Below are 15091 nucleotides of genomic sequence, written 5' to 3' on the forward strand. Positions count from 1 at the left end.
GGAATACCTTCGGACTCACTATGTCTTACTTGAACATATTCTCCATAATACTTTCCGGATCTAAGTTGTCCTTCTGAAACCTTCCGTTATTAAATAACCCCAAAAACTCATCTGGGAACAACTTGGGACCTTTTATCATCATCTTGGGCGCTCGAGTGGGCAATATGCAAGCAAGAACTCTTTATTACCTCACTGATACACGTCTTGGCTTCTTGTCTTCGGCTTGTTTTTTTAAAACAGAGCATTTGAGCGTTATTTTACAAGATTTTTTTTTTTTTACTTCATTTCGAAGTTATCATGATAGTTTTTAAGTATGACAGGATTTAGTTTATATAACGTACTCATGTTTCTTAAATGAGTACGTTACTTGCTAGATAATGCACATTGGAAATTATTTTCATTATTTATTTCCATACATTCAGTAACTTATCACTTTATGAATGGCTTCTCTCTCTCTCTCTCTCTCGTCTCTCTCTCTCTCATATAACTCTGCCACTCGTTTGTCTGTATTTAACTTTCTTTTTTCCTTGTGGTATTTTGCGTTAAGACTACGGGTGTGTTCATGTGTATATATATATATATATATATATATATATATATATATATATAATATATATATATACATTGAACACCCGTAGTCTTAACGCAAAATACCACAAGGAAAAAAGAAAGTTAAATACAGACAAACGAGTGGCAGAGTTAATATGAGAGAGAGAGAGAGAGAATGCCATTCATAAAGTGATAAGTTACTGAATGTATGGAAATAAATAATGAAAATAATTTCCAATGTGCATTATCTAGCAACTAAAGGACTCGTTTCAGAAAATGTACAGAATATGGAATCAACGAATTTCACTCCAATACTGTCACTAAAAAAAGATATCTCGCCAAAACGCGGATAAAATGCGTAGACCAAAATCTCCACTATTCCCATTGGCGTCGTTGGCCCCGAATTACCAGAGATGTTCCGAACCGTGATAGCCATCAATCATTCAATTTTGAGAGGGCGACTGGACGTGAATCATGAACGCCCTCTGCGGCTTGAGGGAAGCGATTCCCCCCCCCCCCTCTCTTTCCTCTCTTCCTCTCTCTCTCTCTCTCCTCTCTCCTCCGGATTCCCCCCCCACTCTCTCTCTCTCTCTCTCTCTCTCTCTCTCTCTCTCTTGTCTTATTTAGTTGGTCAAGAATAAGCTCCGCGAGTTGTGGCTAAGGAAATCAATACATAAAGAAACGTGATAAATTAAAATATATAAATGTCAACATATAAGTCATGCATTGATGGTGCTTCTCCTAACTCATTTCTGTTCAGCTTACAATTTTGGTTGCTTCATATTGCTTTTCAGTGACCTGCCAAAGTCAAGCTCGGTCACTTTGTTAATGGAATTTGCATCTTAATCAATTATCGGATTCTCCGCTCTAGATATGAGAGGGAATTTTCTCAGATAGTGACCCCCTATGGTTTTCGGGGGTCGTTATCTAGGGCTACTATTTCTTGGAGGTCATTATTTTTATGATATTGACAGTCTTTTGTTTATGTTTTGACGGTCATCCCCCAACGGGCTGGTACTAAACACGGCACAAAGGTGGATGTACATACCGTGTTAGAACCCTGGGGGGTGGGGGTGGGGGGTGGGTTTGTTGGGGGGGGGGGGGGGCACTATTAGGAAAGATCCGTGAGAGGTATAGCAGTTTACAGAAGCAATGCTGCCAATACAAGCCGATGGATCCACGTTATACGACACGATACGAAGACCTGATTATACGTGTATGTGAACACGTACTTATCCCAGTATTTCGTTGATTTTTTAAAAATACCCCCATCGTCTAAAATTGGATGGATCAAGGAAAAATCATCATCCCTCATTCATACATTAAATGCCGGATCGTATTGAACCCCAGTGCTGAAAAAAAACCTTCTGTATTAGCCATTTCATTCACTTACACCGAAGTTCTATCCGCTCCAGACATTTGAACTTCAAAAGCAAATACACAATTAAATAAATAAATAAATAAATTAGATAACCAGAGTTTAAGCCGTACACTGCTAATAAGTCGTTTAAGATTATGGTAAATTGTTTAATGAGCCGGAATGCATTTGGTAATGCTTTTTGCCAAAGGGTCACAATTTAATCTGAAATGAAGTGATAAAACCAGGGTAAAGCCTCAGTAGAATTTGTACCTAAATTAAAACAGAAATCAAATTACATTATGTTACGGAATGTGACTTAAAAAACTTCGAGACCTTATTAGGTAGTCGGCATAATTTACATTTGTAATTGAATTACAATTTTATAACCGTGCGTGTAATTATCAAGAAAAATTTTTGACATACTAAATGCTCAAAATTATTGAGAGAAATTATATCTCTATCATTTTAAACTGCGTCAAAGACTAAACGTCGGTATATATTCTGTTATTAATAAATACGTATAATGATCCTGAGGCTTCATGAACAATGTCTACGAAACAATACATAAAAGCATAAATAAATAAAAACCTCGATTATTTGAATCATTGCTTAGATAGCCCAGACTATGCTGTTTCTACGTTGCCGAAGAATCCTGGGCCTAGCCCATGTTGCTTTTATTTTACGTTGTGTGCATTATGCAAAAAGAAGAAGAAGAAGAAGAAGAAGAAGAAGAAGAAGAAGAAGGAAAAGAAGAAGAAATGGACACTTAAACAAGCAAAATGTCTTAAATACTTTCACATAGTATCCTAACCCACCCAACCTTAGCATTCCAGGTCGTGTAACTATGTCCAAACGCAAGATTTCAAGGGGTATTGTACTGAAAGCAATGTGTAAGTATAATGAATGCTGTTTATGACTGTAGCAGGGGAAAAAATTAAAACGATCAGATTACAAGAAATAGACAGTAGAAAGCAATTGAAGACGTTCAAGTTGCTGCAGTTGACATCCCATTTATTCGCATCTTCTACGATGACCGTTGTCTTATGTAACTATTCATTTCGTCCTTGACTTCAAGCACCGTTCCAGAAATGGTCAGCACCAGTAGTTTAGCATCCTCGATGTTAATGCCTTTCTTTTTGGAGCTGATTCAATTACATTTCATCATCATACCTTAGCAATGATATACTTTATTTCTTAACGTGTGAATTAATTAGCATCCCCTAAGCGAAGCTAAATTGTCCACTCTTTAAAATATTTTTTCATATAAACCCCAGAGTTTTAAATTAAAAAAAAGAATGAAGATGCAGAGTTTTAAAAAAAAAAAAAAAAAAAAACTGAAGATGCAGTTCAAAGCTTCATGGATATAAACGCATACAACTCAGCCATCACAGAGTACCTTTGTGAGTCTGTTTTATTTTTTTCATGCCATAGAGAGGAGAGAGAGAGAGAGAGACGAGAGAGAGAGAGAGAGAGAGAGAGAGACTGCATCATAACAAGCTGCAAAACCAAAGAACAATACATCTAAAACAAAGGCCAACCTGCCATGAAAAAAACAGCGAAAAGTCTATTTCTGCGTCAAAGGAATTCAGCCAAAATACGAGTTTATATTTGAGAGCACTCATCAAAGGTTTGTATAAATTATCTCGGAGGGGAGAGAGAGAGAGAGAGAGAGAAATTCTGCTTTGGGAAAAGAACTGAACATGAATTCATTTAAAAATGAAATGGAGGCACCATTCCATGCAGAGCTAATTACCATAATGAGGAGGCTGCCTTCTGACGTGTGTGGGTCGTTATTATAAACTTTAATGAAGAATGACTTTCACACTCTCTCTCTCTCTCTCAGTCTCTCTCTCTCTCTCTCTCTCATCTCTCCTCTCTCTCCTCTCTCTCGAATAAAAATCTACACTTACTGCTATTAGGAAAGTGATCCTAGGCGTAGCATGTATGCCATATCTGCATATTTAAAGGTATAATAATATAATAATAATAATAATAATAATAATAATAATAATAATATAATAATAATAATAATTATGTAATAATAATAATAAACAGAAGAAGAAGAAGAATTTGAAGAAGATATTTAAAGGTAATAATAATTAGAATAATAATAATAATAATAATAATAATAATAATAATAATAATAATAATAATAATAATAATAATAATAATGTAATAATAATAAGAAGAAGAACAAGAAGAAGACGAAACCAACAACAACATTTCCGTCCCAATATCAACACAAATGTGAAGGCAAACGAAGGACCAAGTCTCAAAAAAAAAAAAAAAAAAACACACACACACACACACTAGTCGCAGTCTGAATGAGAGGGAACGTGTCGCATTCCAGCAAACGTTCATTCTGATTTATGATTTCTGATCTTGTCGCTTTCAGATGAATGGTCTCCTCCGCTTACCATAAGTCAAGGACCGTCCTTCCTTGCGAAATGGGAAGAGAGAGAGAGAGAGAGAGAGAATAAAATTTCTGATCACTTTTGTCCTCATTCGGAAACCACAAGTAGATGAATTCCACTAAATATTTTTCAGAAAAGCATCTCGCAAGAATAACTGAGTTTCACCCTCTCATACAAGTGCTACTGACAACAACGAGAGTATTGAAATAAAAAAAATTATCTGAAGTTTTTTCGGCGCAATCAAGTTTTCTGTAGAGCGTACAATGCTGTATGAGCCGTGGCCCACGAAACTTTCAGCCACGACCCAGTGGTAGCCTGTCCTATAACGTTGCCGGAAGCACGATGTTGGCTAACTTTAACCTAGAATAAAATAAACACTATTGAGACTAGAGGGCTGCAATTTGGTATGTTAGATGATTGGAGTGTGGATGATCAACATAACAATTTGCAGCCCTCTAGCCTCAGTTGTTTTTAAGACCTAAGGGCGGACAGAAAAAGTGCGGACGGACAGACAAAGTTATCTCAATAGTTTTCTTTAACAAGAAACTAAAACTTTCTTTTGGCGTCGCGAGTTAATTAATACACAGCGCCTAGTCATTATCTGAATAAGTGAGCATAAATGAAAGCCAATCGCCAAAGGACCCCATTACCACTACTAGGCCACAATGAGGCCCTATAAAAGCCAACAGAGCTGTGAGCGAAAGTATTTAGGTTTGTGTTCTCTATGACATGATCCTTAAAGAGTCAAGAGAAGGAGAAGCCAACATCAAAGTGATAACTCAAAATAAAGTCTAGACGTTGGTGCTTGACGCGTCGCAATGGTTCAGGTTTATGTAAATGAGTAACATCCATTCAAACCAACGGCGCTACATAGCACAGAACCAGAAGTTTCAACACTGATCATAATAACACGAAAAATCGTGTGGGAAAACTCAAGACCAATTCGTGTACGAAAAATACTCGACACTAACCTGGAGAGTGGTCATTTTTTAAATGTTTATTTTTAGAAAATTATATTGGTTGTTTACAAATATTTACATTTATGGTGAAAAATAATTTACAAGGAATTTAAAATATTTACAAATTTGCTATTAATTTATCTATGAAATATTGTTTAAAGGCATCTCCTAATTGTAAATTAAAAAAACAATCTGGATCTCTGCAAACTTTCCTGAATCATTGTCCTCAACGTTATAAGATTAGTTTCCTAATCTTATAACCTTGTAACAGTTCAATTATATGGTCACTTATTAATATTACTGCAGTGTTTCTGTCTTTTCTAGAAACTGGCTCAAAGTCAAACTTTATCGCCTTTACCAAAACAACACAATTAATCCTACAAACTTGCAATAGTTTTTGCCCAAACCAAGCTAACAAATTTTTCCCTAAACGACGAAAGTAAAATAACTGCATCATATTTTCTTACATTATCGTAGGATGCCGTTAAATTAAAGAGGAAGATCCAGGCGCCAGGTTGTGAGACCTGCAATGTTGTACTCGTCCGAAACATGGGTAACTAAGAGGAGAGATGAAAACAGGGATTGATGTGGCTGAGATGAGGATGTTGAGATGGCAATGTGGACTTACTAGAAAGGATAAAGTTAGGAACGAACATGTTAGAGGCACTCTCAAAATAGCACCAGCTTCAAACAAGGTGAAGGAAAGTAGACTGAGATGGTATGGACATATAAAGAGACGAGAGGAAGACCAACCGATAAGGAAGATGATGGAGATGGGACTACCAGGTGGGGGAAGGTTGGGTAGACCAGAGTTGCGTGAGGAGATGATATGAGGGAGTTGGGATTGAGCGAGGAGGATGCACTGGACCGAGGGAGATGGAAGAATATGTTGAAGAACCATGACAGCGACCCCAAATAGGGACAAGCTTGTAGAGAAAGAAGAAGATATTTTCATACAAATTCCTGACATTGGGGGACCACTTCCTACAAACCACCATAACTATTAGCTGGTATAACTGCTACGGCCTAGGTCCCATTGTTATTAATATTCTTCTATGACGTGAACGACCAGATTCTCACTACGTTTATTAATCTCTTCCCTTAACCATACTAATTACATACCTACCGTTCCTTTTATATAGGGAAATTGAAAAGGAGGAATATCAGTGCATTTTTCATCTTCATAAATAAGTGTTATCATTGATTTTTCGTTTATATCCTCTTTGTTTAGCGAACTAAAATACGCATAAGCTTTCGAATGAAAAATTGTTAGTTTAATAATTATGGATGTTTTTCTTATTACGTTTTCGTTAAAAATGATCCCAATTCAATATGACGCAAGTGACGTTGTTCATGTATATAATGATGAAAATGCAACCGAGTTTATGCTGCCTGAGACTGTATAAAACTTGTCATAATAATGATTTCATGAATACAGTCATTAGTGATGATAGCGCTTGCTATACCCAGTTGACCTACGCAGTGAATGATGTACCTTGTAGGTAGTAACTCTGCTGAAGTATAGCAAAGGTTGGAGAAGTACACGGAGCTATAGTAGATTCACATCACCCGTGCATCTGATGTCTAGGCCAGTCCCTTACGACGCTCCTGATTGGCTGTTGATAAGCCAATCACAGGGCTGGAAACTCTCAGTCTCTCGAAAGAGTTCACATAGGCAGGATGTATGTTCCACCTCTCCTGAGGGATACTTTTGAAAGACGTATCCCTCAGGAGAGGTGGAACATACATCCTGCATATGTGAACTCTCGAGAGAGACTGAGTTTCCAGCCCTGTGACTGGCTTATCAACAGCCAATCAGGAGCGTCGTAAGGGACTGACCTAGACATCAGATGCACGGGTGGTGTGAATCTACTCTAGCAGCCTTCATCCTAAAAAAAAAAAAAAAAAAAAAAAAAAAAAAAACAAAAAAAAAATAAAAAAAAAAATCTTGGTCCAATTAAATAAATGTGGTTATTGAGAAAAGGATCCGTTTTCCTGTTATGAGCTGATATCCGCCAAGTGACCAACTTCAAATGAAAATTCTTTTTTTTTTTTTTCTAAAGTGCTCTCATGCATCAAAGTTTCTCTGGCGACTAAAACACGAATAAATTCTTGTCAAAATAATTTACGAATTCATGCCCGGTCCCAATCCCGGATGGAGGAGATATGAGCGCAGGATTAACGCACTAGCTTTGCCAAATACCAAAAGTTGACTAAATTTCTAGTGGTTCCTGAAATATGATATGAGGACCTCTAAACATGGAGCAGCGTCTGCAAACTTTGGCCATAGTGCCACTGCTACCCCTCATTTTCACTCAACCCTCCACCCTTAAATATATATATGGACAGAGAGAGAGAGAGAGAGAGAGAGAGAGAGAGAGAGAGAGAGAGAGGAACAATCACAAGCCCTCCAAACCTTGAAATATATATGGACACAGAGAGAGATAGAGAGAGTAGAGAGAGAGAGAGAGAGGAGAGGTAAATAATCACAAACCCACCCTCCTCACCCTTAAAATCTATATGGCGAGAGAGAGAGAGAGAGAGAGAGAGAGAGAGAGAGAGAGAGAGAGAGAGAGATACAATCACACACCACACTTCAACACATTTCCAAAGAAACAAAATCTTGGAAACGTGTGCATATCTCCCTTGGTCACAGACGAATTCCTCCTTACGCATAAATAGTTTTGTGTATAGACATTTTTGTCTCTCGTATAAACATTTTCGTCTCTCAACGGATCCCATTCCACGACAGATGGACGACGAAGGTTTCAAGAAATAAGAGATTCTCAGCAGCGCGATGACCCATTACAAAAGACAGAATCCCATAAAAGGCGAGATTCTCACGCGGAAAAGATCCATTATTGGAAGAAAGAGAATATAGACCGATGTACCGTAAAAGGATATTACACTACGTATATCTCTCTGAAAAAAAATATTAATATTTACTTTGTTTATTAATTCTTTGGATGGAATAAATTTTTAGTCCCTTTGTCGATGTTTCTGAATCCTTTGTCGCTCGGATCAGTAATCCATTATTTTAATATTATGAAGTTATCTACTTCATATCAATTGTCTAAAGCAGTCATCACTAGAATGAGGTTCACAAACATATATAATGTATAATATAATGAGGAATAACGTCGTAGTTCCCGAGAGACGTTATATTCTAAAGCCTTCGATCTTAATACCTTGAAATCAAATGTATCATTCCAGATAACAGAACACATCACTGCAGCAGGTTTTCATGTGATTATTTTATTTACAGTTCAATTTATGGGAATTAAAATATCACAACTGATTCTAGTTCCCATTTTAAAAAAGAATCACTTCAAGGCAAGCTATTTCTAATGCCTTGTTTCATATTGTCCCTAATTCCATAAACCCAGATACATTTTATTGTCAATGAAAGCATTAACAAACAAGTAAGATATGCCTTCGGCGCAATCGAGTTTTATGTACAACTTATAATTAAGGCCACCGAAAACAGATCTTTCGGTGGTCTCGTTATATTGCTGTATGAGCCGCGGCCTATGAAACTTTAACTACGGGCAGGTGGTGGCCTATCACGTATCGTTGCCAGAAGCACGATTATGGGTAACTTCAATCATGAATATGATAAAACCTACTGAGGCTAGAGGGCTGCAATTTGGTATGTTTTATGATTGGAGGGTGGATGATCAACATAACAATTTGCAGCCCTCTAGCCTCAGTAGTTTTTTAAGAGCTGGGGACGAACAGAAAAAGAGCGGACAGCAAAAAGTGCGGATGGACAGAAAGTCGGCACGATAGCTTTCTTTACAGAAAACGAAAATCAAGTCGCCTTTAACCCAAAGATGTTGAAACTGCTCCTAAAATCTTTTTTTTTCTTTCTTTCTTTTTTTATATGATGTTTTTACGTTGCATGGAACCAGTGGTTATTCAGCAACGGGTTTTTAACTTTTATTTAAAATATCCAATGTACACAATATATTATTTTATTACATATTACGTTGAACAATATTGTTTTTTTTTTTTTGCATATACACTTAATAACTTAAATAACTCTTTTTTTATATAATTGTGCAAACATTCAGCGTACAATATTTTAATTGCCATGCCGACTTTCGACGTGACTTGCTCTTCTTTCAGCGCAGCTACAAAACCTGTTTTTTTTTTTCAGTCTGATTGGAATTTACTCTTTTGTTCGGTTAATTTATATATAATTTCCTTATCGACAGAACTGAATTAAAGACTTTGCTACTTATGCAGGTTCTCAATCTCTCCGTCGCAACGTATCTGTTCTGTTACCTACAGATTACGTACCGGTCCATTTTCCCCGGGTGTTCCACAGAGGCGAAGGAAGTGAACAAAGGAAGTGAGCTTGTGGAAGTTTATTTACGAGTTACAACGGAAACAAAATGACCCATCTGATGTACGACACTGTTCATCTATTACCGAGTATCGTGCCGAGTACATTTCAAGAATTTTACGGCTGATATTAAAATCTGTTTCTATAAATTATTAAACAACATGCAGAACACGCGACGACCAGTAAAGTTTCGCACAGAGAGAGAGAGAGAGAGAGAGAGAGAGAGAGAGAGAGAGAGATAATGCATGATCTCAAAAACATCATAAGATAACAGTGAGATACAAAGTAAAAAAATAAGAGAGAGAGAGAGAGAGAGAGAGAGAGAGAGAGAGAGAGAGAGAGAGATAACGCATTATCTCAAAAACATCATAAGATAACAGTGACATACAAAGTAAAAAAATAAGAGAGAGAGAGAACGCATGATCTCAAAAACTATATAAAATAAAAATGAGATACAAAGTAAAAAAGAAGAGAGAGAGAGAGAGAGAGAGAGAGAGAGAGAGAGAGAGAGAGAGAGAGAGAGATCAAAAACATTATAAGACAAGAATGAGATACAAAGTTGAAAAAAAAAAAAAAGTTCCGCTCCCACGCACAAATGATCGGAGTCTTTCGTCGGGTAAACTTCGGAACTTCCAGCTTCCTCCCTTGTCCTTGTCAAAACACCTCGTTCCTCCTTGTGACAAATGGTCGACCTTCAGAGGGAACAACAGATCTCCGATCGATGGTTCGACCAACCACCGCACGAAGAAGAATCTCCAATCCATTAATTACAGTCTTTCCTAACCCTTGATCAGCACCAAAGGGATGACGACGGAAACTTCGGATTCAGTGAAATTCTCTTTTCTCAATTTCATAATTGTTATTGTAACGTCGGTCAAGGAAATAAAATAATTAACCACTCGAACATGGGTCTACGTAGTATAGTAGATTCACATCAATCGTGCGTGTGATGTCTAGGCCAGTCCCTTACGACACTCCCGATTGGCTGTTGATAAGCCAATCACGGGGCTGGAAAGTCTCAGTCTCTCTCGAGAGTTCACATAGGCAGGATGTATGTTCCACTTGTCCTGAGGGATAAGTTTCAAAAGTATCCCTCAGGAGAGGTGGAACATACGTCTTGCCTATGTGACCTCTCGAGAGACTGAGAGTTTCCAGCCCTGTGACTGGCTTATCAACTGGCTTATCAACTGCCAATCAGGAGTGTCGTAAGGGACTGGCCTAGACATCAGATGCACGGTTGATGTGAATCTACTATAGTTTTCTCCCGTCTAACGTCCTTCAACACGAATCTCTATTTTACTGCACATGGTGTGCGCAAGTTTGCCATACAACATGCGCCACCTTCACCACACTTCACTATCATAACAGGTCTCTTTGACCTTCTGATGCCAGAGACTTCATTCCACGGCACTCTCTTCCCACCCACTTGTTCCCATCCTGCAATACGTGTTAGATGTCATGTATTACATCACAACGGTTGTCTTGTTATAGTCTCAAGATCAGAATCATGACGGCGGCTGAGGAGTTGTCCTTCTTGTAGTCTTCCCACCGCATAACTTTCCAGACCAAAAGGATTTCTCAGCCCTTCGCACATCCTGAAAGTTTGTTATCTTAATGAAGGGAATCAATCTACTGTCTCCAGTTCTCTTATACCAAATCTAAACTTAAAGAGAACGTAATAATGTTTTTAATCTAGCACTACAGTTCCCTTCCTTTTTCCTGTTCACTTGAAATTGTTGCGATCGAAGTACAGCACCTGTGTGTCAACCTCTCATGAAAAGTCAAAATTCCACACAAAACGCAATATTCTTAAGAATAAAAACATTGTCTTCGAAAGAATAATAATTAATCTCCCCTTGATGACTTGATCTCAAGAGAAAAGCAAAATACCTGTTCTATGGAACAACGAATATATTCTCACCCATCTATCCCCAGGTTGGTAATTTCAGCCTCATTTGGCTTGTTAAGGTAACCTGGATTTCTTTAAATAAATGACGCTTAGCTTTTGGAATAAAAAGGAAATTTGTTTTCACGGAGACTTACTTATGGGTCTCTGGAGAATAAGCATTAAGTAGTGGTTACCCACTCTAACACGCGCTACAGCAGCGAGGCCAACAATCGCAAAATGAATGAGGAAAGTAAAACAACATAGAAACTCACTTCATTGTTTATCGATCTGGAATACGGTGTCAGCAATCAAGTCCCCCAGAACGAAACCTCGAGAGGCAATGGGTCACAACGAAACTCGAGAAAACAGCACAACGATTAAGGTTTTTTTCCATCTGTCGCCTCAGCTTTGAGTAAGAAAGAGCCGGACACACAAAACTGGCAACTAAATTTAACCAAAAGAAAAAGAAAGAAAATAGAATAACAAGCTAACACCAAAAGTTGAGATAATTTGGAGGAACAAAGAAATGAAGATATGGTGAGAAGACATAAAAGTAAGTGAGGAGGATACTACGGCAGAGAGAGAGAGAGAGAGACAGAAAGGACAGAAAGTCAAAACAGAATAAAATGTAATTTCCCTTCTGGGAGAAAAGAATTCTCAGTTGCTTCAATGGCAGTGGTACTAAGTCCTCTAGGAAATCACTGTCAACATATTTCCATTAACAGAAGTCCGTACGCGAGGGAATGTATCCAATTCAAACAACCAACCCCACCCTTCCTAGGCCAACAAAGAACCCCCCTACCCTTACCCTATTGTCCTGCACCAAGAAACAACTTCCCGATAAGGCTGCTGCAATGGGTATGTAGTCTTGAAAACGTTATATATATATATATATATATATATATATATATATATATATATATATATATATATATATAGATATATATATATATATATATATATATATATATATATATATATATATATATGTGTGTGTGTGTGTGTGTGTGTGTGTGTGTGTGTGTGTGTAATGTATATATATATATATATATATATATATATATGTGTGTGTGTGTGTGTGTGTGTGTGTATATATATATATATATATATATATATATATATTATATATATATATATATATATATAATAAAAGGAGCCCATAAAAACACCAAAATGTAGAGAGAAAAGTACTATATTTTCAGAGACTGCTGTCTCTCTCTTCAGGTATATGAATGAGAAAAGTTTACAGAAAAGGTGGTATTCCTTTTCTGTAAACTTTTCTCATTCATATACCTGAAGAGAGAGACAGCAGTCTCTGAAATATAGTACTTTTCTCTCTACATTTTGGTGTTTTTATGGGCTCCTTTTATTAGATGGAATTCTGTTGTTACAGAACACTTTTACCAGTCATATATATATATATATATATATATATATATATATATATATAATATATATTATATATATATATATATATATATATAGATATAAATATATATATGCTATTATTAATTATAATTAAGTAATACATGAACGATCAAGCTGCCAAAGCCGGGATGCCAATAACCTCAGCACATAGACAATATTATGAATTATACGATTAATACAAATAAAAATAATAAGCTGGATTGAACTGCACCTTCATTTAAGGAGACAACAGATTCTGGAGTAAAAGAACAAAAATAGTAGTTTTACATTTTCTTTTCTGTCTTCGTGAGTATCATAGAAAACGTCAATATTACGATTTGAGGTGAAACACAAATATTTTTACTAAAATTACTCTCGCTCCCATTCTTTAACGGTCTTTGTGGTCCCCGTGCAGGAAATTTTCATAGTTTCAGACGCTTCATGCACTTTCAAAGAAAGCAAATCCCCTACTGGACGAACAATCCTGACACCCACTGTACCAATATATTTAGGCTCCATTTACGGTACACTTTTTGGGTCTTCCTCCCCACACTTTTCCTTACACCTAATGTTTATACTTCAGTTTACCAACCGATCGTATCGTCTCACAATCTCTGTGCATATCCACACTTCCCACCCTTTTAAATTTTCACATACCACAAACTATGGAAGCAGTGCATCTCAATTCCCTCTATCTTTTAATCCCATTCATTGTCCCAATTTCGTCTTCATAAAGAATGATGGTCAACACACCTTAACAATAAGAGAACCTGGATGTAAAGAGCCAACAACATATTCGTTCCTTTGGAGTTACAGAGAAGGGGTACAATTGACTCTACCTCTGGATAGGTCATTCAGCCCCCAATCTCCTTAACTTACATACCCCAATACCATTTAATTTTCTTATTATAGCTTTGTTGTTTAGCAATTACACTTCTAAACAAGAAGGAAGCTTTCATTTTATTGAATAGTGGTCAGTTACACGAATACTCAGTTTTTTCTTTAATTCCATATTTTTATTTGAATTTCTGTTTTTAGAAGTAAACATGGCCTGACTATAAAAAAATAATGTTTGTAAAGGCGAGAAAACGAAAATAAAATAAATAAACAACAGGCTTAGTCAATACACATCTGATAAGCAAAACGAACGCACTTGCATAAATACAATTGAGTTATAAACAAAGTGGACAATAGATTACACCACAACGACTCTCAAAGAAAGATATCATAAGCAAACATTTTAAAGCCAATGAACAAAAGCCCTCGTTGGTACGAGGCCACCTTAACCAAACAAGTACGAGATGCGTCTCATCAGCCAGTGTCAACACTTGTTAGGTGGGCAAGACGGGGAATCCCCCACGTTGCAGTCTTGAGAATGTGATCACGTCTTAAATCATAAGTGAGCGTTAAAGGCAACGTTACCATGGCAACGACGCTCACCATACGTCGTAGGAAACCTGCCGATTGTTTTTATTTATTTATTTATCTTATTAGGGGTTCTTCAAAGAGTGGAAATAGAACCTTAGCGTTTTTGCCTTGTTTGGATGTGATTTAGATATATAAATTAAGACTGACATCCTCTCTAGTTATGCATTTTATTGTTGCATTCGGGACAGACACACAGCCACCGATGCATTATGTGAGTATTTCGTGAAAAAAAAAAAACTCATTTAATTTAAGTAAAGAGGAATCATTCTCCTATTTCCGTCACAATGCAGAGGCCGGAAACTACAAATTACACAGCTTCATTATTTCGTAATATTGCAAAGTGTTCTCATTAGCAGTACGTTATAGCCCCCGAAATATATTGCGTCCTTCACCACAATTATTTTACTCAGGACCATATTATCCTAATAATCATTCTTTGCTTTCAATGCTCGTGCAAAACCGACATATAAAATCTTTTATATTATCGTAATCATACAAAATTACAGTTAATATCTAAAAATACCCAAAAATTCAGGTTTACCAAAGATTTCGTATGGTTCACATGGTTTAAATTAGCGTTGGTAGGTTAAATACGATTAAAGTTTGGTCACGCTAAGCTACCTTTTACCAGAAATCTTTGAGAATATACTGACTTGCTCTGCTGAATATCTCACCGACGTCACTTTTTTCACGCTACAAGAAACTACTGACGGAAAATAAACGACCCAAGACGCTCTT

The 15091-nt window shown here is 36.8% G+C and overlaps 1 protein-coding gene across 1 annotated transcript in view; it reads left to right on the top strand.

Annotated features, from left to right (window-relative positions):
* Positions 1 to 5878: 5878 nt before the first annotated feature.
* Positions 5879 to 15091, top strand: part of LOC135219294 (collagen alpha-1(III) chain-like) — an 11098-nt gene continuing 1885 nt past the window's right edge. The window contains exon 1 of the mRNA XM_064255948.1: positions 5879 to 6078. Within this exon, the coding sequence (XP_064112018.1) occupies positions 5879 to 6078 (200 nt within the window). The remainder of the gene's footprint in view (positions 6079 to 15091) is intronic.

The sequence above is a fragment of the Macrobrachium nipponense genome, chromosome 19, assembly GCF_015104395.2.
Source record: "Macrobrachium nipponense isolate FS-2020 chromosome 19, ASM1510439v2, whole genome shotgun sequence".
Lineage (NCBI taxonomy): Eukaryota > Metazoa > Arthropoda > Malacostraca > Decapoda > Palaemonidae > Macrobrachium > Macrobrachium nipponense.